The 24,536-nt window shown below is 37.4% G+C and overlaps 1 protein-coding gene across 15 annotated transcripts in view; it reads right to left on the bottom strand.

The window, feature by feature from the left end:
* Positions 1-24,536, bottom strand: part of SRPK2 (SRSF protein kinase 2) — a 218,683-nt gene that overhangs the window by 121,879 nt on the left and 72,268 nt on the right. For 5 of the 15 annotated variants that reach the window (XM_074340608.1, XM_074340607.1, XM_074340615.1 and 2 more), the window contains one exon: positions 4,817-4,880. The exons of 8 other annotated variants lie outside the window; for them this stretch is intronic. In XM_074340608.1, coding sequence (XP_074196709.1) covers positions 4,817-4,880 — 64 coding nt within the window. Of the gene's footprint in view, positions 1-4,816; positions 5,072-24,536 lie in introns of those variants that run through there. 2 more of the 15 variants (XM_019745320.2, XM_019745317.2) reach the window with 2 other exon arrangements.

The raw sequence follows: 24,536 nt of genomic DNA, 5'->3' as shown, positions 1-24,536 counted from the left end.
ATGAAGAGAGAGTCTTCTATAAATCTGGCTCTCCTCCCATGACTACTCTTAGTTCCCCACAAAGACACACAGAGGAAAGCATATCCAACATAAGAGCACATAAAAGACATGTTGGCCCCAGATCCTTTCCCACTGAATAGCCTTTACTTCCTTCTCTCTTCATCTGGTCCCATCCTTATTTTTTCATTTTCTCCCTTCATTTCTCCTTATTCTTCCAGGCTTCTTTTTCTGCTTTCCACAACCACGCATCATTATCATATGCCCTTTTTCTCTTCACTTAAAGAGGCTCCAAAATAAGAAAAGGAATTAATACACACACACACAAGAATAGCACAGGATCTTTGTGTGTTGCAAATGCCCTTATACTAGGGAAGGGACAACATTCAACCTATTACTTTGCACCGATCCTATTGACACAACATTGTCAGAATATAGGCCACAGCATAAATATTTTTGTACTTTCTCCCTCTTCCTTTCTCTCTTCTCCTGAAAAAGGTAGCTGCAATTTATCCATTCAAATATGTGCTGGCTATGTGGGATGCTAATTAACTAGCTACTACTTATTTATTCCAGTATAAGGACCCCTTTTTAACAACAAAAAATGTCAAAAACAAACACACAACAAGAAATGATCCTTTTAGCTATCTGTTCCCTGAGAAAATGCAAACCTACCGTGTTTCCCCAAAAATAAAACCTAGCCGGACCATCAGCTCTAATGCGTCCTTTAGAGCAAAAATTAATATAAGACCCGGTCTTATTTTACTACAATACAAGATTGGGTCTTATCTAACATAAGACTGGGTCTTATGTTAATTTTTGCTCCAAAGGACCCATTAGAGCTGATGGTCCGGCTAGGTCTTATTTTCGGGGAAACACGGTAGTAGGCACAGATCGTTCACTTTTGACTGTAAGCTTTATTAATTACAACACATCCGTTACATTTAACAGCAGATGTGCGCAATGCTTAGTGTGAATGCAGATTCTCAGCTTCTCAGGCTCCTCCTTCACAGCCTGCTTAGCCCCTCCCTGGAGTCAGGCTGGATGGATTGAGAATCCTGGCTCCGAGCACTCTGCGCTCAGCTCTTCTTTTGATTAAGGGTTGTCCAATTTTGTTCATGAGTTCACTAAAGAAGAAGCAATACAGTTTGTCAATAATTTTAGCGCAGCAAAATGCTTTCTGTTCACTCAGGAGCTTTCTGGGATGATTTGTCTGAGTCCTGGCAACAGCCATAGTGGGTGTGTGTGTGTGTGTGTGTGTGTGTGTGTGTTCTCTCTCCGCCCCCTCAATTAGAACTAATATCTAAAAATGTTTAATAAATGATTACTTCCTTTTTCCAAGCTATTAGTTATTACTACTTCTCTTACTCCTTACCTACTCTACCCCATAAATTTCTAAACCCCAAGACTGTTCTAGCTTGGAAAACGCAAGAAGCAAAAACTTGAAAACCTATTTTTTGCATCAAATAAATATACACACCTTAATTTTTTACATGTATGCTGGGTAGATGAGGTAGTAATAGTGTGTGGCTCTGTCCCTACCATATTTAAAATGACTACATTCCTTCATTCAGCAAGCACTCAATCAAAAAGAAAATACTCGTAGTAAGATGTACTCCTAAAATCTGTAACAAGTGTACTCTCTTGCAACATGTCTTTCTCTTAACTGGCACTAACATACAAATCAGGTATCTTTTTTATTATTATTATTATTTTTTTTTTTTTTAAGTGTGTTTTTCCCAGGACCCACCAGCTCCAAGTCAAGTAGTTGTTTCAATCCAGTTGTGGAGGGCGCAGCTCACACTGGCCAATCCAGGGATCGAATCAGCAACCCCGGTGTTATGAGCTTACGTTCTAACCAACTGAGCTAACCAGCCGCCCCTCAGAATTTTTTAAATTCATTGAATAATTTTCTCTGTAGTTAATTTTTTAAACCGGTAAGTGGACATTTTGCTCTCTCTCCAAAATACATTAAAAAAAAACTAAAAAAAAAACTAATACTTTTTGGTCACTTTACTGGTTTCTGTCCTATGAGTCAGCCATTCTGAACAGAAGTACTCCATGCCTCACCTACAAAATGACATTCAATGGACCTACACTATTCTGTTAAAAGTAAAAATATAATTTTATATTTCAAGGTAGTATTGAGATCTGTTAAGATAACATTTCCTAATTCAGGCCTCCAAAAAACCTTCAAAATTCCATTATATTACTTCGAATCACATTTGTATTTTTCAGTGAAAGATCCTTAAGAGTCTACAAAAATAAATGAGGTTTCTTTTTTGTTTTGCTTTTCCCATTTTACAAAATTGAGAAAAATTAATTCAACTAGTACTAGCTGTCACAAGACTAGCAATTGCCATTAGGCGGGTTAAAACTATGAGATGGAAAAATTACTAGGAACATCATATCACTGTTGGTAAAAGTGTTGTTTCTCCACTAGGTTCCCTGAAACATCGAAATACCATTCTATACTGCACACAGTGAGCAAAACCAATTGTGGCAAATGATAACCTGGTTTCTTACAAACAAGTAGCTTCTCTCCTCTTTAAAGAAAGAAGACTGGGTTCCTTCATCCTTCTGACCAATAAACACGTGAGAATACTGACCATATATAAATTCCAAATATCTTTAATATTCAGGCCATGCCTCAAACAACTAATTTTAAAAATAAAAATAGTTAAAGACTTTTAAAATTTAGGTTAACTGGTGAACAAGGAATTGAAGAATGTGATGGTAATGCTACATGATACTGTAAGCTATTAAATTCTTGGGCAGTATATGGTATTACTAGACCATAATTTTCTTTTTAACTTCAGATTCTTGTTTTCAAGTTCTTCCAAACAAATTAAAAAGATCTGACTATTCATCATTGTATGACTTTAAAAAAGAAGAGGAAAAAAAGAGTAACTTCTATTTTTAATGTATTCACATTAGTGAAACAATTTCTGTTTGCTCAGTGTTGGCTCACCCATAAACTACCTTTATCACCCACTAAGTCAGCATATCACAACTGGCAGATACATACGGAAGCACCCCCAAGAATAACTAACAAAGCAAGCAAGCTCTGGTAAAACTGTGGATAAAGTTGTCATACGCAGAGCAGCTGATTTCTAAACTTTAACATCATGGCCACATACATCCTCCCTTTCTACCCAATTTAACCACAGGAGCTTAGGCAAAAAATTAACAACAAATGTAATCAGAATATTTTAAAATCGGTACTCATGAGAATGTATTTCAACCATAAAAACCTCACTCATTCCTAATTTGTTTCTCAATAATATTCATCCATTCTGTTCAACTCTCAATTTATCAACAGAGAATTCATTTACTCAAAAAGCCAAGTAATTATGGCTGTCCTCCCATTAAGAATGCTCTTCCTAGTAACAAAACTCTAAGATTACAGTTAGCACCCAGACCATTCACTATTTACACCACCCTCTCCCCTCCCCACCACCACCATTTTACTGGCAAAACATTCACAAGGCTGAAGACTGTTTTTCATCTCAGCAAACAGAATACTTTAAAACGGATGGCTAACCACAAACCAGAAGTTAGAAGCTACATAAAAATAAATCTAAATTTTTCTGTTTCCAATCTCTAAAAAAAACAGTAACATCTTCCATATTTATAATGCCCTGAATTACAGCCAGGAGCCTTTCACCTAATTATACTAATAAATCGATTTAATGTCATCATTTTGCCATCAGATCATGTCCTCCATACACGAGTGTACTTTAATTAAATCCATTTTACCATGTTAGGTTCTTCATATATTTTCTTTCTAGTGTTTTTCCTATGTCATTCCTTACCTACCAAATTGTTTCTTCATAATATTTTCCTAAATATTAAATCTATCAACAAAAAAAGATAACCTGAAAACTAACCACGGAAAAGATAAATCAACACACCTTAAATACAAAATTATCAACATTAGGTATAAACTATTAGGTAATTAAGAGAAAGGTAATCATCAACTGTACACCCAAACGACCCCAATTTAAAACATTATGTAGTATACAGAATTTTGGTAAACAGAAGTGAACACAATATTTACATAGCAAAATAGGCAACTATACATAGCCTCATTTCTGACTTGAGGTTAAAAAAATATCTTAATTCTATTTGTTAAGTAAACCAGCCATTTTAAGGAAATATCTCCTTACAGGTATAATCATTTGATTGACAGATAAAATAATTGCTTTAAAATTACTTGAGTCATTTTGTCCTTACCTGCAGGCATGAACCATTACTGCATGCAGTGACTGTTCCATTTCCTAGCACAGACTTGAAGAAGCATCATATCTCTCTTTCAGAATGTGACTAATCTGTCGGTTTGCAATTCCTAAGCTATTTACAAATGGCACTCCCTTTCCACATAAGAAAATATTTATTACAACCAAAAGTCAAGTATTTTTAACCTAAATCTTCTAAATGATGGCGATAATTTTGTGTAGCAACGTCAAAATATAGGAGGAAAATCTAATACTAGCATTTCCTTAAAGAAAGCATTTTTGTTTTTTGGCTAAGTAAATTATTTTTTAAAGCCTTCAACAGCTGTCACACATGAACCAGCGGTCTGCTGTGTTATGGTGTGCATGCTGCAGCTGATGAGACTTCACTATTTTTGAAAAAAAATCAATTACCCTTTGTAAAAGCAGAACAGCTTGCCCAAATACACATCCTCAATACAGCACAATGAACAGCATGCAGTACAGTACATTATACAGCAAACTTGACAGGAAAAAAACATGTCCTGGTTTGTTTCTTAGCAATGCTACACCATTAATTGTTCATGCAAGAGATGTAGCTGTACCTTTCTGAAGAGGACGACTTCTCAGAGTTAACTGACATCAGCAGCTCAATCTTCTGCTTGATTTCTGGAAAAATCAGAAAATATTCACAACCAAGATTGCCTGCCCTTGCTTTCAAGCCTTATATCAAGAGATTTTTCTTCTCTGATCCCTTTTGTTCAAAATGAGGCCACAAGATTCGCAGTACTTCTGGTTAGGACCGGGATTCAATGGTGCTATAAAGGGAAAAAGCTCCAGAGGCATCAGGCCTTGCTAAACTATGCACATGACTGTTTATGAAAGCAGGAAGTACCATTTCTTTTAAGCAGAGGGGTGTTTCCTTTTTCTAAGGTAGAACTAGCCTGGCTCTACAAGAAGATTTTTAAATGCAGCAAATTAAAATACAAACAAGAAATGCTAACAACTAGATATGACATACAAGATAATTTGAGAAGCCTGGGTAATAAAGTTACAGGCTGTAATGAACAGATATGCAACCCTTGGCTACTTCTATTTCACCAGCTCTGAAAAATATGGCTCAGTGAATCATTTTTGTCACTTAAGAATGAAATATTAAACCAGAACCCCAATATATAGATTAAATTTTTTTACCCTTTGTTATAATTTATTGATTGTCTTCAGTTAAAGATATATTTAATATCTACTCCCTGGCTCCCTTAGAGAAAGACTTATTTCACACCTTAATTTCCCCTCCTCCTTCACAGCACAGCTCCAGTGAACAGCAACACCCAGTACCCAGCACATAATCTACTTCTTTTAGGAAAGGACTGACAATGCCATCTCAAACAGAAATGTAAGCGCAAATTCAATTTAATCAAAAGATAATTGTCTGATACTGATTTAGCAAAATGAGGAAGAAGAGGGAAAAATAAGAGAAGAAGTAAAAGAGAAGGAAAAAATCTAACACATTTCCTTTATAATACTAATGATTAACCTAAAGCACATAATTTTACATGAATAAAACTGACATGGTCTTATTATTATTACCCAGACTATTTCACATGTAAAGCTGTTTCCCGTCTCGTAAATGTGTTTTCCTACTCGTAATTAAAAGTTCACATACCAAAAATAAAACACAGTGCCACTAGGATTTCAAAGTAGACTTTAATAGTTTAGGGGGTTTTTTAAAGCGTAAAACAAAATTTAATTTTTACAAATCTTGACAATAGAAACCAAAGGAATATGAAAAGATATAAAGGAAAAAGGAATAAAAATTAGTTGCATAAAATACAATGTACCTACACAGGAATATCGTCTTCATGTAAAATAAGGGTTTTTCCAAATTGCTTAAGCTTGCAACTTCGTCCAACGGGCATTATAAAACTGGCATGAACATCTAATGAGAAAAGAGAATCTACCATAGGCTGTAGCCAAACTACCTAACCACTGGGGACAGCACACAGCACTGTGGTTAAATTGAGATGATGATAATGAAACTTACCTTGAGGATTCTTACATGGATTACAGACCCTGTAATCCACCTGGTGCCATAGTGAAGGCTCAGTAATGCCCCTCCTGCCCGTTTAAGAAGAGCCCAGTGTTTAAGAGCTCAGGCTCTGCCGCCAAGTAGCCTCAGATTTGAAAGCAGGCTCCTGCTTCATTTTTAATAGCCATATGACCTTGGGGAAATTACTTCAGCTCTGTAAGCCTCTACCTCCTCTCCTATAAAATGGGGATAATAATTCCTATGTGAGGGGCTGTTCTGAGGATTTAATGAAATAATCCATGAAAGTCAAGGAGTGTGGCACTTGGCACATAACCCTCTCTGGCTCACAAAGGACAGTAATCCTAAACGCATGCTGAATGAGTTAATAAAGTGCATTACATCTGGTCCAGTTTTAATCCACCTTCCCTCTCACCACTCACCTCAACCTCCACCTTCCTGTCACCACGGGTACGTGTGGGAATTTAATCTGCACCTCAGTCTCCCCATCTAGAGAATTATTCCCAGTTAATCAGCAAGCCGTTTCAGAAATGAGGCTACATGTGAATCCATTTTCATCGTGGCAATTTTTCATTCAAAAAAGACAAAAACTTCACACTTCGGTGTATCCATATAAAATCTGTTCACTTAAGCTGAGCGACCCCAAGATTAAACTGCACAGCTCTACTGAAGTTTATACCAACCTTATAAACATCAGAAAGAAAAGTTAAAGCTCTAAACCATTTTCTGGCTGGTCACTGAAGGAGCTCCAAACCAAATGGTTTCAAATAATACATGAAAGGTTTCCAACATTTTCTTCAAACCTTCAGATGCGTTTCGAGCTCCAGAAGGATTGAAAGGTTCAGGAATGTTCACAAATACTATGTTAATACTGTTTCCTTTGAGGTGCGAGTATTCATTCCATCTAGGCCACTATCTTATCAATACCTTATCAATCTCGTCACTGGGTCTGATTACTCCCCACAGTCACTTAGAACTCCAGAAGCCATGGTACTGAGTTTCACTCCCCCACGATAGCCGCCATTCCTGGGGGCGCTGGTGTTCGTGCTGACGGGACTTCGAAAACCCGAGGCCTCCTCAGTCTCCTGAACCTCCGTCACTGGAGCCATCTACTCCCATGACCACATGTAGGATGCTCTCTGACACACACTGCACATATCTCCCCAAAATTAGTTGGTTGTTTTTCTATTTTATTCACAGTATCCAGAATCCTATACTTTAATTTTCTGCAGATAAGTCCACCAATCTTTTCCTTTATGAATTATGGTCTTCCTGTTAAACTGAGACTTTCCCACACCAAAAAAATTATAAATCATCAGCCTATCTTCCTCTAATACACTTTATAACTGTATTTTGCTTGTAAAACCCTGGCCTCTTCTACACTTTATTTTGGTCTATGAATTACTTGACGAGGTCTGGTATGCTTTTATAGGTCACTTTTTTAAACCTTATACACCACCCTACCCCCACAATTCTGAATTGCTCTCTTCACCACGCTTTGGTTCCAAAGCAAAGTATTTACAACCTGTTAAATATATACTTATTCCACCATCCACAGTTTCCATTTATGCATTCCAGACAATGAGTTTAAAAAAAACAAAAAACACTTATTTCACAAAGAAAATAAGGAAGTGGTACCTTTGTAGTTAGAATAAGCATATTTAAAATTATGGTTAATTTAATTTTTTTAGTCATAAATTTGTTTAATTTCTAAATAACATTATAAAACAACATAAGTTTTGTGGGGTTTTTTTAATGTTTTTGTGTTTTTAGCATTCTCCTCCTAACTCTGGGTTCTTTGCTGGATCATCTTTTGTCACCCAGGCCTGGAAAGGTTGATGATACTTGCATGACCCTCTTTTCATTCATTGACTCTTCTATCTATACCCTTGACATTCAGAACCATAAGGGCATTAATGATGACCAAATTTGAATTTTCTAGCCCAATACTCTCCTCTGCAACCCAGAACTATATATCCTTCAACCCCTATTAGACATTTTCACCTAAATGGTCTCCATATGCCTTGAACGCAGTGTCTAAAACTAACCTCATCAACTTTTCAATCTAATGTCTCCTTTCATAGCTTTTACCTCAGTGAACAGCAGCACCATTGGGCCCCAAGGCAGACTTTTGAGGGACCCCAGACAAGTACCCTTATATCATCTGGGATATCATTACCATCATTCTCCTGTTTATTGTATTTTATGCTCTGGAAATGCTGAGCTCTACTCTGTGTTTCCCCAAACACACCATGCTTTCTCCCTTTTTTTTTTTTTAATTAAAATTTATTGGGGTAACAATGATTAGTAAAATTACATAGGCTTCAGGTGTACACTTCTGTAATACATCACCTATATATCAAATTATGTATTCACCACCCAGAGTCAGTTCTCCTTCCATCACCAAATATTTGACACCAAGTCTCTTTTCACACAGTTTGCTCTGCCTGGAATGCCACTATCCAGTTCGTTTCCCTTGCACACCCGGCTCACTTTTCTAGTCACAGCCCCATCATTACCTCCTCCCTGCCATCTTCCCAGACAAAATACAGTTCCCATCCTCTAACCCTCTATGTATCACATACACTTGCGTTACAGAATTACTAAAATATGTGTCTTGCTTGTCTGATCCCCCATTGCGGCCACAGCGTCCTTACACGTTGCGTACGGCGGGGTTTAAATCCCTCGTGAAGATTCTCGTGATCCGTACGCAACATGTTAAGGGTAGGGAACTGAACTTTCACTTCAATTCGCACTTATTTGTTGATACTTTCATGGTCATTTTACCCTATTCTAGTCTAATGTTAAAGTTACAATCCAGCTAAGTTAGTTTCCTTAAATATACATTTCCAGATACAATTAATCAGAGATTCAAACAACGGTAGAACTAGAAGGTATGCAGATATCATCACCTAGCCTAACCACATGAATTTATAAAGAAGAAATTTGAAGGGAAAAAAGGTAAACTGGTGGCAATAACATTACCTTCTCTAAAAGATTGCTGTCTCTGAGACCTATAACTAAGTTTCCAAGGACAGAGCAACCCGAGCAGAACATTTCAGCCTTCTTTGAAATCAGCTTCTTAAATGCGATTTTCTCGCACCTCCAATCCATTAGCATCATCACTGCTAGTGGCTTTCTTAAATTTAAATAATTGGTTGGTCTGTGACATCCTACTCTTCTTATTCATCACCTTACACACCAAAAAAGAAGAACCAATTCACTCGGATTTTCCCCATTCTTTTCTACCCAGCCTAAAGACCTTCATAATACCCTTTTATTCACATTATACTCACACTTTAAAAGATGCTCAAAGTCCTTGTAAAGATGAGTAATTTGACTCTTCGGGAACAGCCTACTATCTTTAATATTTCACTTCCCACTCAAGTAAGATGAGTTTGAAGATTCCTGAAACACTTAGGGCTGTAAGTCCAGAGCTGAGCCAATCCCTAAGAACCCTGACCTGACCAGGAATAGCAGTTACCAGTAACTCTACCAAAACTAAGTCCAATAAAAAAGATGCCTCAGACTCAGATATCCTAGGAGAGAAACTGGGCCGCCCTGAACCCACCTAGAACTCTAAGTGTAATCGCAGTTTAAGACTAACGCAGGGATGTCGTGGAGATGACATGCTCCAGTGTCCTTTAGATCACTAAATACCAAGCACGAACTCAGACAGATCCTTGCTTTATGACATGGAATTAGATAATAATTGCACTGATAGCTCTATTAGGTTAGTGCAAAAGTAACAGCGGTTCTTGCAATTATTTTTAACTTTTTAAACCGCACTTACTTTTGCACCAACCTAATACCTACATTCTCATACCTACATCTGTTTTCCACGGGATATTATTCCGATAGATTTACTAAACTTCCTTTCATTTGCCAAATTCATTACATGATTATCCACATATCTGATTTTTATTTGGGGTATATATAAGGAAAACATTTTTAAAATTACTGCCTCATATATGGAGGGTGCCCAAAAAATGTATATACATTTTAAGAAAGGAAAAACCTATTAAACTTGTAATACTCAATATATACTGATAACAAAAGATGAATACAAGTCACGTTGACTTCTGTAATTACAAGAGGTGCTCAAAGTGGTTACCCTCAGCATCGAGACACTTCTGATTACGGCGAATGACTGCTTAAGCAACACTGACCAAAGTATCCACTTGTATACATTTTTTGGCACCCCCGGCAAGAAACAGGTATGCGCTCAGGTTACCTCAGATGATAGGATATTCCTGCAAGAACAGGAAGATGCTTCGGCAGGCCTCAGCACCAGAATCTTGTTCTGAAGGAAGGGCAGCCCTGGAACCAAGTGCGCAGAGGCACTGCTCTCCACCTTCACACTTCACCATTCTGGCAGATCAACACCTCTCTGCCCCTAATTCCATTCTCCTCTCACCACCAATTAATTGCTGCTCTCTATTTCGTGTTTCAGGTTCTGCTGTCTCGGGATGCAAGCTTAGGGCCTTCACTCTTGTGTCTCCAATTTAAGCCCAGGAGTATCTTTAAGTGACTTCCATTGAAACGCAAACGAGAGCCTGTAGACACTGGTCTGGCTCAGGTGTCCGTCCCTGAGATTGCCACCTGGGACCAAGCATTATTGAGGCCAGGACTCAAATTCCAGAGACTGACACTTAAGAGACCCTTCATGAGGGGCAAGGTCTCTCAGACGTCTCAGAAGGTCAGTGACTAAATGACCAACACCCTGAAGATCAGTCTAGCCTAAAAAGGAGTCCTTCTTACCTCAGCATTCATTATTCAAGTTTCTCTATTATGGCAACACACAGAAAAGCAAAAATTGTGCAAACAAAAGTAATCATTAGTGAACTAACCATCCAAACAAGTGATTACCATCGGTCTCTGTCCCCACTCAAGCACCTTCTCTGTCACTCTTGCTGATGATGGTCATACAGGCCAACAACTCAAAATGCAAATCCTGAGCAAAGTGAAAACTGAAAATCTGCAACAAAAGATGCAATACTTACAAAATTGATGGAAGAGACTAACATCAGACTTCCAGGTAAACATACTGACAAATCAGGATATAGAAGGAGTTAGGAAGATTAGTAACTGATGAGAAAAATCAACAAGGACAATAATATGCTAAGTGTCTCAAGAATATTTGATTATCAAAGACTAACAGGGATAAATAAAAAAGTAGTACTCTTAAATAGTCTGCAAAAATGCATTATAATTTAAAAGCTACCCAATCATGTTATTATATAAAACTTATGCCAATATATGCCAAAAACAATCAATACTTGATACATTCCTTGTTCATTCTAAAACCCATTACATATTTTTCAATTACATCTTAACTTTTGTTAAATAACACGTAAGCTTGCTTTCAGAATCTAATTTTCTTTTTCAAGATAAAATCCCAATTTCACCACCCTTCCTTAAAAGTAGTCTTTTTCCAGTATCAAATTTCATTCTGCTGTGCAATTCCAAAACAGGATTACTTATGTCTGCCAGCCTACTACAATATGGTTATCCCAAACTATACTGTGGCAGGGGTGGGAAGGCCAGGGTTGAAGGAGCAGAAGGAAGAGATCTCGGGCTGGTTAGGTTCCTGGTCTACAACTTTCAAGGCAGCTGCTACTGCCACTTACCAGAAACTTCATTTACTAGAGGAAATGTTTTTCCTTCTGTCACCTTTTAAATTCTTATTCTGAATGCAATTTATAACCCCAAAAAAATACTAGTTTCAAAAGAATGATTTGTTATTGATTCCCAAGTTCTAGCAAGAAAAGCAGGTCAATCCCCTCAAACTGGGATCCTATCACCCAGCCCCTGGAAGCCAGGAAGCAAGAAGGCAGAGGAAAGAAGAAACCACTGCTCGGGCCCAAAAACCTAGATCACCCATCCTAATACCACACGGAGCACGTTAAAATGTTTCAGTTCATCACAATTTGTTACCATTGTTTTGTTATTTTGATATTGAAATTTTTCAGGAGCAACAAAATACAAAAATGCAATGAAGTATGAAAATATGAATGTTTAAATAAATTTCTAATTTATTAGCCTCACCCATCCATCATTCCCCTCTATTAGCAATGAGATGTAATGAAATGAATCCCTGAAAACTGTGTACAGGTTTCTCACCACAGCAGAGTGTCATTAATAGTTAATCCAGCCGCTACCAGAATAACAGCGCTCTTACCCTCATTCTGTTGGGGAGACAGAAGTAACACAAGTTCTAAGATAACTGAGCTCTTACACTCAGGGTGAGATCCAATGCTCTGTTCCTCATGAAGCCAAGTTTTAAAGCTATCTCTGTCTTACACTTACAAAATATCACTTGCATATTTTTCTGAAACAATATGTGAATTTAGAAAATACATCACATCGCTTCTCGGCCTTTTGGCTGAGATCAAGAGTAGAAAATACATCACAGAATAACTCAGAAAAAGGAAGTATTTTTATCATTCTAACTTAAGGGTAATTTTTCATACTAAATATTAATATACAACTGAAACTACTTGGTTCTCTAACATGGAGACTTATAATTTCATAAAGTAAGATATTTTAATAGTATTTATAATTTCGGCATATAAAGGAGTTCACCAAGGCGATAAATGACTGCTTTCCAACTCCTTTAGCAAGCCAAGGCTACCACTCAACCATATTAAAGAAACTTCACTATGTAAAGAGGTGACAGAATGATTGTGCAAGGCTTATTTGCATGTATGAAAAACCAATCCATATCAAAATGTGTGGTTATAAGGAGGTATCCCTGTCCCTAACTCCCAATCCATATTAACTTTCAAACTGAAGAATGAACTTGATGTGATATAGTCCAATATTCCACCTTTCTACATTCCCTCAGTACCAAAAGTTACTAAATTAGGTGAACAGGGAAGAGAATATCACAAAAATACGTACGCCACAGTCCAATACTTAACATTTAGCTTGAACCACAGGCTTATTTGGGCTCTTTAAATGAATGAATTCATTTAATCCTCACAACTGGAGAAAATAGGTACTTAATATAATGTCCCTTTACCTATGTGGAAACTGAAGCTTGGAAAATTTAAGAAGTTTGTTCAAGATTCCAGAGTTAAACGATTCCATTTACAATAGCATCAAAAAGAAAAAAACACTTAGGAATAAATGTATTGAATTAGAGTCTAGACATAAACCCTCACATGGCAGTCAACTGATTTACGGCAAGAATGCCAAAGCCATTCAGTGGGAAAGAGACAGTCACTTCAAAAGCTCATGCTAATAACTGGATATCCACATGCAAAACAATAAACCTGGACTCCTGCCCCATGCCATATACAAAACTTAACTCAAAATGGATCAAAGACCTAAATATAAAGGTTAAAACTATAAAACTAGTAAAAGGAAATATGGGTATAAATCTTCATGATTTTGGATTAGGCCAGAGTTTCTTAAATCACACCAAAAGGACGAGGAACAAAAGAATAGATAAATTGAACATCATAAAAATTAAAAAATTTGTGCATCAAAAGATTACTATCAAGAGAAATAGATAATTCGCAGAATGGGAGAAAATATTTGCAAATCAGGTATCTGATTTTAAAAACTAGCATCCAGAATACATAAAGAACTCTTACAACTCAAAAATTAAGAAACCCAACATCCCAATTAAACAACGGGCAAAGGATTTAAACAGACATCTCTCCAAAGAAGAAATACAAATGGCTGGCTGATAAACACATGAAAAGACACTCAACATTATTTGTCATTAGGGAAATACAAATCAATACAACAATGAAATACCACTTTACACCTACGCCAAGATGGCTATAACCAAAAAGATACTAACAAGTGTTGTCGAGGATATGGAGAATTTGGAACCTTCATGCATTGCTGGTGGGAATGTCAAATGGTACCACTACTTGGGAAAACTATCTGGCAGCTCTTCAAAAAGTTAAATAAAGACTTACCAGGGGCAGCCAGATGGCTCAGTTGGCTAGAGAACCAGCTCTCAACAAGGTTGCCGGTTCAATTCCCACATGGGATGGTGGGCTGCACCCCCTGCAACTAAAGATTGAAAATGGGAACTGGACTTGGAGCTGAGCTGCGCCCTCCACAACTAGACTGAAGGACAACGACTTGGAGTTTATGTACCCCAATATTCCCCAATTTAAAAAAAAAAAAAAGTTACCATATGATCCAACAATTCCACTCCTGGGTATACACCCAAGAGGATAAAAAACATGATCATATCATTCACACAAAAACTTGTACACAAATGTTTATAACAGGATTCCTCATAATAACCAAAAAGTGGAAACAACCGATACGTCCATACACTGACGAACACATAAACAAAATATGGGATATCCATCCATACACATAAAAGCAATGGAGTACTGATACATATATGCTTGCCACACAGATGAACCTTGAAAACGCTAGGGAGAGGGAAACAAGCCAGGGACAAAACATACATTGCACGATTCTATTTATATGAAAAGTCCAGGAACAAGGAAATATAGACAAAAATTAGATCTAGGGACTGAGAGGAGGGAGAACAGGAAGAGTCCACTACGACACATCGGTTTCCTTTTAGTATAATGAAAACGTTCAGGAATTAGATAATAGCAATGTTTTTACAACATTATAAACATGCTAAACGCCACCGAGTCGTAATGGTTTTTGAAAGGTGACTTATGTGAATTTTATTTCAATGATGTGATGAGCCAGGATGAGAACCCAGGTAGACTAGCTTCCAAAGCGCAGCTGCACAGCTGTGCTGCAGAGCCCGCAAGGAGGAGGTGCTCAGTCCGCCTGGGGAAACGGAATGGTCTGAGAAGGCATCTGGGCTTGGTTATGAGGGTTACCCTGACAGGTGAGGAAAAGCTCACTCCAAACAGGAAACGGCACGAGCAAAGCTACAAAGAACCCTACCACATGGACCATTCCAAGTTGTTTTGGTGACTGGCAGGAGTGTAGTAGGTACTGGCAGAAAATGGAGCAGAGATATTGGCAGGAGCTGTTCCTAGAGCATCTTATACGCCACACACACAGTCCTGCTTTTTACATAGGGTAGAAATAGAACCAACTACACAGCCAAAACTAAAGTAAGAGATTCAGCAGGTGAACGCAATTTAAAGGCAAGTTTTAAAAATCTAATGTCACACTGCGGAGAAAATATTAAACTTCATGGAGCTATTTATAAGGCTCGTCAATTTTCCACAATTCACTCTGTGTCTGTACGCCCACATAGCACCCCTCCGGAACTTTGCCAATTATCACTTCTCTCACTTGCAAACCCTAAAATTTTCACCTCAAGCCATCAGTCATCCCTTAGTTCTGTAACAAACTTTAACAGCAGCAAGCAACAGTAAAGTTTACTTCCAAGGCTTTGTTCCATTACAAAGTGTTATAAAGCTCCACAAACACTAGCAAAACAGACTGAAACTACTATATTCTTGTCTTGCTGTCTGTGAGATTTCCTACAAATTACATGAACATGAAATCTGAACTAGTTCTCCATGTTAATGTGCAAAAATCAACATACAGGGCCTTAAATGTATCAAGGACACACACAAATATACCTTAGCTTTGTTTTGTCAAAGTGACCTTGAATCAATATTCCAGAGTACACCTTCTTCATCCTTATTATTGTTAGCCATGTATTGAGTTGTTGGTTTCTGGTCACTTAGAACAACATTTTAAGCATGAAATAATGCCTGAAGATTGAGACATTAGGAATAATAATAACTATATTTGTAACAAATAGCAAGAGCAATAATAACAGCTAACATTTAATACCAATTACAATGTGTTAGGCACTCTTCTATTTGCTTTATATATAACTCTCTTAATACTCCCATGTCCCTGTAAGATAAACACTATCACTATCCCCATTTTACAGATAGGAAAACTGAGGTACAGAAAGACTAAGGAACTTGCCACGGTTCATAGAGCTAGTTAGAGCAAGGTTAGAGGGGGAATCTGAACCCATAGGGCATATGTATAGAGTCTGGGCCCTCAACCACTATACTCTATGTGTGTCTGATTTAGAATATCCACAAGTTTTTCCATAATAAAAAAGCTTAAACACTCATTTATATTAATATTTATGGAAGCAATAACACAATCCCAAAAATTCAGTCCTATTCAGACTTCATGTTTATAACCTTGCTGTCCCCTCCTCCTAAAAATAATTGCCTCTTCTCAGTCAACCTTAAAACAATCATTTATTACACCTATACACTGTGCTAAGTGGTTGGGGAGATAAAAAGTCATTAACTTACATTAAGTGTCTAGAGAAAATGAAATTACTCTGCTATATCTGACTACATTTTATGGGGTAAGTTAGTTACCGGACCAATACTGGGTAATTTGGACATTCTAAGAAAGTCTCTGGATGCACCTCTTATATTTAATTTTTGCCTTCATGTCAAAGGCCATTTGTACTGATTGGCAGACTTACTAAATCGCTCTCTCAGGGTTTTGATGCCTAAAATGTCCTAGACATAATTCTGATGTATAAGCTAGTGTTAAGAATCACTGGTTTTACACTTGGCCCCTGTACTCCCTATACAACTAAAATGACAATATTACAAATGCACAATTCATTTCCAGGGACAATTAGCCAATCATGTCAAACAATATTCTATTTATTGACTTCAATAGGGAATGTGAGATAGTCATAATCCAGCAATTCCACTTCTTCCAAACGTAGGCTATAAAAAACATTCCCATGTGTCCTGGGAGAATCACACAAAGGTGCACATCACAGCGTTGTACGCAACCAAAAATAATGGATAACAACCCGATTGTTAAATCAACTACGGTACATTCATAATACACAGCATTTGAAAAGAACGAGGTAGTTCTACATGTTCTGAACAATCTTTACAACTAAGAGAAAACTCCAGTTTGCATAATACACACAAATATACTATTTGTGTTATATATTTTTTCATAGATACATGCGTATACGTACATACATACATAAATCAAAAATAAAGCTGTAAAAGGATATATTCCAAAATGACTGGAAAACGGTCTTCTTCTGGAGATGGGATGTGGAATGAAGAATGGGGATTTTACCTTTATCTAAACTTGAATTTTTGTATAGGTATTGTGTAATTAAAAATAATTTTCTTAAAGTGTTGCCAAAGGACACTCCACTTAAAATAAATTCCTTTTTTGGTTACGTAGCTTTCAAATGGACACTCTGAGAAAAGACTGCCATCACACCATTATAAATAGCCTCCAAAATGCCAATTTTCACTTTCAAATAAAATTCACAGTTTAATCAAGGTCAAAGCAATGTTCTGTTGGAATTCTGAGAGTGTGATACTGAAGAGAAAAAAAAAAAGAACAGCTAAATTCTCCTGACGCTGTTCTATCATAAGAAAGGGAGTTTCATGGAGGTTGTACAAATGGCATTTAAAACTAAATTCCGTCTGTCCCTTCTAATTCCATCATGAGCAGGCTCTTAAAACAAAATTGCTTAAATAAATTGGTGAACTTAAAAAACAAACTATTTAAAAATATAGGTATTAATTTAGCAGCCCCATAATGATCAAGTCTTAACTAATGGATGGAGTATGCTTATGAAAGAGGCGGCTGCTGTAGAAAACACAGAATCCCATAGAGTTTAAGATGAAAACTACATTTTGTAAGTAGAGCCATATGAATATTAGGGGTCTTTTGTTGGATCATGCAGATTAGAAAGGCATGTTCTCAAGACACTTGGAGTCAAATGCCAGGGCAATTACATAGCAAGAAACATTTCCACCAACACACACACACACACACACACACACACACACACACACAACAATAAAGAAGTAAGCAATGGCTCAAGAACTCAGAGCTTTCAGAAATTCTAATACTGCTTCAAAAAAAAAAACACTTTCATATCATTATCTATTTTAATAACAAACTGTTTCCTCAATTTATACTGAAATATACTAGCCAATATATTTTAACTCATCTGAAGTACCCAATTTCTCTTTTTCTAAATAAAGCCTGTCTGAAATTTGGAGGGAGACTACAAGAAAGTGGTGGGGTAGGGGGAGGAAAAGGGATGTTAATTTGTACTGATTATCATTCTATTTCTGGTGTTAAAGAATATGTATTCAGGTGCCCATTTTATTACTCTTTAAACTTACATTCGTTATTTCACGTATTATATGCATGAAAGATTTCATCATTTTAAGATGTTTTAAACCAAAAGAATAACTAAAAGAGATGCCACGGCAAAAGTGGAACACTATGCTAAAATGATTGCCTAGTTACCTCCCAGTTTTTCCAGCGCTCTCACAGCATACAGCATGGTCACTTTCTTATTTCCTAATCTTCTCAACTCTGAAATACAGGTAAACCTCAGCTACCAGGGTTTCAAGGAATGAGTGATTCGGGATAGCTATGTTCACAATAGTTGAGAGATTACCTATTTAACTTATTTAAGCCATTCTGAAAGAAAACAATCGTATTTGATTAAAAAGTAACCTAAGCATATAGCGTCTCGGCTGCCTCAAACAAAGCGTTTCATTACAGGCGCTACTCTGATAGTCTGAGAGCCTCTGAATGGTAGGTAGCTCAAGGTCTGTTTCTGGACTAACGCGTTGCTCCAGACTAGGAGAGTGCTTTTTGCTTGCTTTTCTGTTTTGTCCCTTAGCTAACCACGTGTACTGTATGTGTGCACTTCTAACTGGCTCGTTCTAACCTGCTGAAAAAACAAACTATAAGTAGGTAGTTTCCCACACTGCACATAAATCTTTCCTTAAACTATCTCTAACACGTGAATGTTTATGAGTCCTACATCAGGGCTCATAGAGTTCTAGCGCCTCTCTCTTTTGAGGGTCCCATTGCCACAGTACTTTCATCAGCTTCATTCTTTCCCAAGTGATGAGCTTTATAACTGCAGCTTGCTCATGGAATATAAATGGACGCCAAGCTCCTCTATATTATAGTGGCAACAATAACCCTTGCATTTGTGTTATGACGACAATGATAACTCTTGAATTTGGCAAGGGTTACATACCTTTACTTTCATAAAAACATTATGAGGTAGATACAAATATCATCTCATTTTATAAATGAGTAAAGGACGGGAAAGCCTAAAGGTTCAGGTAACATTTCTGACGTCACCCAGAAATTAAGTGGAAGACACAGAACTTGGCCCCAGATCTAAAGGCAATGCTGATATTATCGACAATGAGACAACGACCCTACTACGTAGACTAACCTACCTCTCAGCAGTTTCAGAAATCCAAATCCCTGAGGCAGGGATTGCATTGTTCCAGTTCACCTTTTCTAGCCAGGCTACCCCCTTCCCCAGAGGCTGGACCACCGGGGACTGGCACTGGGGCCAGGTGCACAGCTAACCCAACCCCTCAGGTGATGTGCCACACAACAGAGCCACATCCCAAAGGGCTGCCAGCGGGCACTTCCGGTCTACACCCCACCCCTGTGCTCCTAGTTCCTGACAGCTGGAGGAGTCAGCAGAGTGCCTGAAAGAAATCAGGCACAATCCCCAAAGTCCAAACAATGGGAACAGAAAGGAAAAATTCCAATTTGGGCAAGAGTTTTTCATCAAGCCCCATGGAACCCACTGCAAATTTCTGTTCCAGTTCTACTCATTATTCAAATTTTTCCATTCAAAATGTTAATTACCTACTATGTACCAGCACTGAATTTGGGGCAGTGTGATTCAACTGAAAAAATCCTACCAAAAGTTCCTGTAGTCTTCTCATCAGAGGTTCTGGTGAAGAGAAATTCATAGAGAAATACTTCTTCCTCTGAAGGCTCCTATCTCTTGTCAAGTTTGAAACAAGGGAAAAGCTATGTCAAGATCTTTTGTCATTTTTTAAATCCATTTTTTCCTACAGCTGGTGACTATAATCTTCTCTAATATTGTCTTTTAGCAAATACTACTTTTCTTTTAAAGAAAGTTTGTGCTGTTAATAATCTGAAATAATCCTCCCTAACTGTGGACCTGCACTGTCCAATACAGTACCATTAACCACGTTTCCGTAGCTACTGCACACAAGACATGGCTATTCCAAACTGAGATGTGGCTAGTACGAAAATACAGATTATATCTTGATATGATACTATTTTGATATATTGAGTTAAATATATTATTATATTATTACATTTATAGAATACTACTCAGGGGCGGCCGGTTGGCTCAATGGTTAGAATGTAGTGCTCATAACACCAAAGTTGCCGGTTCGATTCCCACATGGGCCAGTGAGCTGTGCCCTCTACAACTAGACTGAAAACAACGACTTGACTTGGAGCTGATGAGTCCTGGAAAAACACACTGCTCCACAATATTCCCAAAAAAAAAAAAAAAAAAAAAATTAAAAAAAAAAAAAGAATACTATTCAGCTGATAAAAAAAAAGACATTCTGATTCATGCTGCAACATGGATGAACCTTGAAAACACAGTAAGCAAAATAAGCCAAACACAAAAGAATAAGTATTGTATAATTCTACTTACATGAAGTACCTAAAATAAGCAAGTTAATAGGAAGCAGAACAGAGGTTACTAGAGGCTGAGAAGGGAAAACGGGGAGTTAGGGTTCAGGTTCCGCAGTGAAGGAGCCTCACGCAGGTAGTAAGAGACTGCAAAACATTACCTCAAATCTCAGTATAGATAAATAAACACTACTAGCAAACCAGCTCCCGGTTTGTTTTTTTTAAGTACCTCTAATGAACAATACCCAATTTAACCCCCAAGGAGAAAAGTCAAGTAAATTGGTTTGCTACCATCAAGCTTAAAAGACGAATCTTATTTTTTCCTACTAAAGAATGACCTGAAGATGACAAGAATACTGTGAAACCTCAACAGCCATTTCCACAAACCATTCCACAGGTGCTTTTTTAACAAGCATCTTCAAAATACTGACAAACACAATCAGCTTTGTGCTGAGAGCACTTCTCTATATAACAGACACAATTTTAAAAAGACACAGAAGTAACATAGTACACAGACAGCAAACAGGTTGATGTTCTTTTGATTTACAGCATTCAGTGCTCTGAATCTGCCAAGGTTTCCAAATCTCAATTTATAACCATATTCCCTGGCTTCTAACTTGAGATACACGTTTAGTTTTGTCTCATTTCTTAAGGCAATGAAACAATTTTGCACCTCTGAACATAAAAGAGGTTATGCTGTAACAAATTATTTTCAATTAGTTTAAGAGTCTTTAGAAGAGGGATTCCAAATGTATCAAGCATATTTACTAAAAATCAAATATGCAATAAAGCATAAGAGAGGGATTACAGGGAAATGAGGGGGAAAATATGATGTAAATCCACTCACTTTACAAGAACTAAAAAAAATCTAGTCTCAGGAAGTCAAAGGACAAATAGTAGACATTCACAGACATTCTCACATTTAAATATTTCAGGAAGGCTCATCAGACTATTCCGACTCAGAATGACAACACTAGCAGCTCACACTGATGCTGAGCTCACTGTGTGCTGCCACCTGTTGTGGAGGCTTTCCATTTATGAGCTCACTGAATCTAAGACGCTCCAGGAAGTCAGTATTGTAATTATCAGCCCTTGTTTTTTGATTAGGAAACAGGCACAGAGAAGTTAAATAATTGCACCCCAGGTCACACAGCTTGGAAATGGTAAAGCTGGAGGACGAACCAGGCAACCTGGCTTCTCATAATATTTATAGTGGGTTCACAGTAACATTCAAGGTGAATGTTCAAGTGTCATAAACTAATTTTAAAACGACAGAGATGAAGGATACATGGTGAACACGCACTGTACAATACTCTGGGGAATCTTCAGTAACAATAACTCAGGGGTGTGATACAACTGTCAAAATGAAAGACACTAACTTTATTTTAGAAAAAAATAATAAACGGACTGTTAGAAATAGCAAACCAATTGCTAATCACAGATCTTTAGTTTTACGGAGTTGAATAACATACTGACATAATGAAGTTTTGTAAACCTGTGCTCCAGAAACCACAGAGTACACAACTGCTGGAAATGTTTGCCACATTTTCCTTTGTCATAAACTGTACAGAATGTCTTATTCAACTTTTACAAATTTTTCAAAACACACTGGCTTTCCCTGATGTAGGGACCATCTCATCCTACAGCCTCCAGCCAGCAGCCGTTGGCTGTGCATTTTAGAAAACACTGAGGGCATGGAGGTCCGAGCTACAATCACCTGAAAGGCCTTCAGAAGTGATCACATTCTGGCAAACTGCTTCCCCAAACCGGCAAAGTTTTAACAGTCAACAAAGCCTTCACTAAATCCATCTATATCAGTTACTTTTGTTTTGTTTTCATTTTTAATTAAAGTATAATCTACATACCGTGTTTCCCCAAAAATAAGACCTAGCCGGACAATCCGCTCTAATGTGTTTTTTGGAGCAAAAGTTAATATAAGACCCGGTCTTATTTTAATATAAGACCGGGTCTTATCTAACGTAAGACCAGGTCTTATATTAATTTTTGCTCCAAAAGACGCATTAGAGCGGATTGTCCAGCTGGGTCTTATTTTCAGGGAAACAGGATACTATAAAATTCACCCTTTAGTGTTCAGTTCTGTCAGGAGTCTGTGAGAAACAAACACCGCCAAACAAGATACAGAAGAGTTCCGAGGCCCAAAACAACCCCCCCAGGCCACTCTACAACTAGCCCTTGTCCCACCCCAGCTCCTGATGTCTTCTGTCCCTGTAACCTTACCTCTTCTTTTTCAAATGCAATTGTACAGTCTGTGTGCTTTCGAGTCTGATTTCTTTCACTTAGCATAATACGTTTTAGATTCATATCAGTTCATTTATTTCTATTGTTGAGTATGGATGCATCACAGGTTATCCATTCACCAGTTGAGAGAAATGTAAATGGTTCCCATTTTTGGCAATGGTTAAATTAAAAAGCTGCTATGAAAGTAAAGTTTTGTATGAGTGTAAGTTTTCATTTCACTTGGGTAAAGCCCAGGAGCGTGTCAGATGGTACAATGTGTGATGGGTCCAGCGGTTCCTGGTTTCTATTTATTCTAAAAAGTGTACAGAGGTACCGCATGATTTAATTTACATTTCCCTAATGAGTGATAAAATGGACCATCTTTTTTGTGCTTCTTTGTCATCTATACAACTTCTTTAGTGAAATTAGTTATTTTACCTGTTTTTAATCGATGTTTTTTCTTGTTACTGAGTTTGTAGAGTTCTTTATATATTCTGGATAAAAGTCCTTTATCAAATAACGTGATTTGCAAATGTTTACCAGTTTGTGGCTTCTCTTTTTGTTACCTTAAGAGTGTCTTTCATAGAAGACTTTGATGGAAGTTCAATTTATCTTCTTTTTAATCAATCATGCTTTTGGTATCTTATTTAAGAAATCTTTGCCTAACTCAAGTCACAGAGACTTTCTCCTACTTTTTCTTCTAGTAGTTTGTAGTTTTCCATTTAAGTCTATAATCCATTTTGAGTTAATTTTTGGAGATTGTGCAAGGTACCCTAACATTTTCCTCTATTATACCCCTAACTTTGAAGAAAACCTCACTTATCGTACCTGCCCCACACCCCAAAACACACAACCACAGTTTCTACCTTGAGGGAGTAGTCCCAGCTTGCAAGAGTTACACATTCTTAGAGCTAAAGGAGACCTCAGAAGTCATCTCATCCTATCACTTTATGTTCGCAAAGATTCATCTTTCCTTCTCTCCCACACTGGCCACAAGCCCTTGATGGCAGGTCCTCGTCTCTCCTAACAACTAAAGCACGATGCCGCTGCTACAGCAGGTGCATGATAAAAGTCGCTATAAAGATTACCAAATTAACAGGTACTTGTCAGTGCTCATTCTTCCCTACAGCATCCTACACAGTACACCCTTCTCCTCTGGCTCTTATTCCTTCCTCCAAAACCTAAATGTCAAGTATCTTCACTCAACATTATCTCCATAACGCTAAAAATTTCAAGGAAAATGCGAGATATTGCAAGACGCACTGGACTTAGAATAATTAAGACCTGGGTTCAACCCCAAACCCTTGTTAGTTTTGTAAACTTCGGGAAAGATGCTGAAACTTGATAAATCCTGTTTTCTGACCTTTAAAATCTGAGATTTGGCGTTATGGTATTCTATAATTTTTTTTCTATTTAACTAAATCTTAATGTTTCTTTCTGATATTACCCTTTATCTTCTCATTTTTTAAGGACCACCCAAAAAATCAGAACCTGAAAGAACACTGCAACTATTTCTAGTACATTTTGATTACCTTAAAGAGGAACTTTTTAAACTTTTAAAGAGGAACTTTACAAAATTATAAATATTAACCTTTTGG

Source organism: Rhinolophus sinicus, linkage group LG09, assembly GCF_036562045.2.
Source record: "Rhinolophus sinicus isolate RSC01 linkage group LG09, ASM3656204v1, whole genome shotgun sequence".
Taxonomy (NCBI): Eukaryota; Metazoa; Chordata; class Mammalia; order Chiroptera; family Rhinolophidae; genus Rhinolophus; species Rhinolophus sinicus.
The sequence above is the reverse complement of the archived record's forward strand: the minus strand, read 5'-3'. Positions and strand labels throughout refer to the sequence as shown.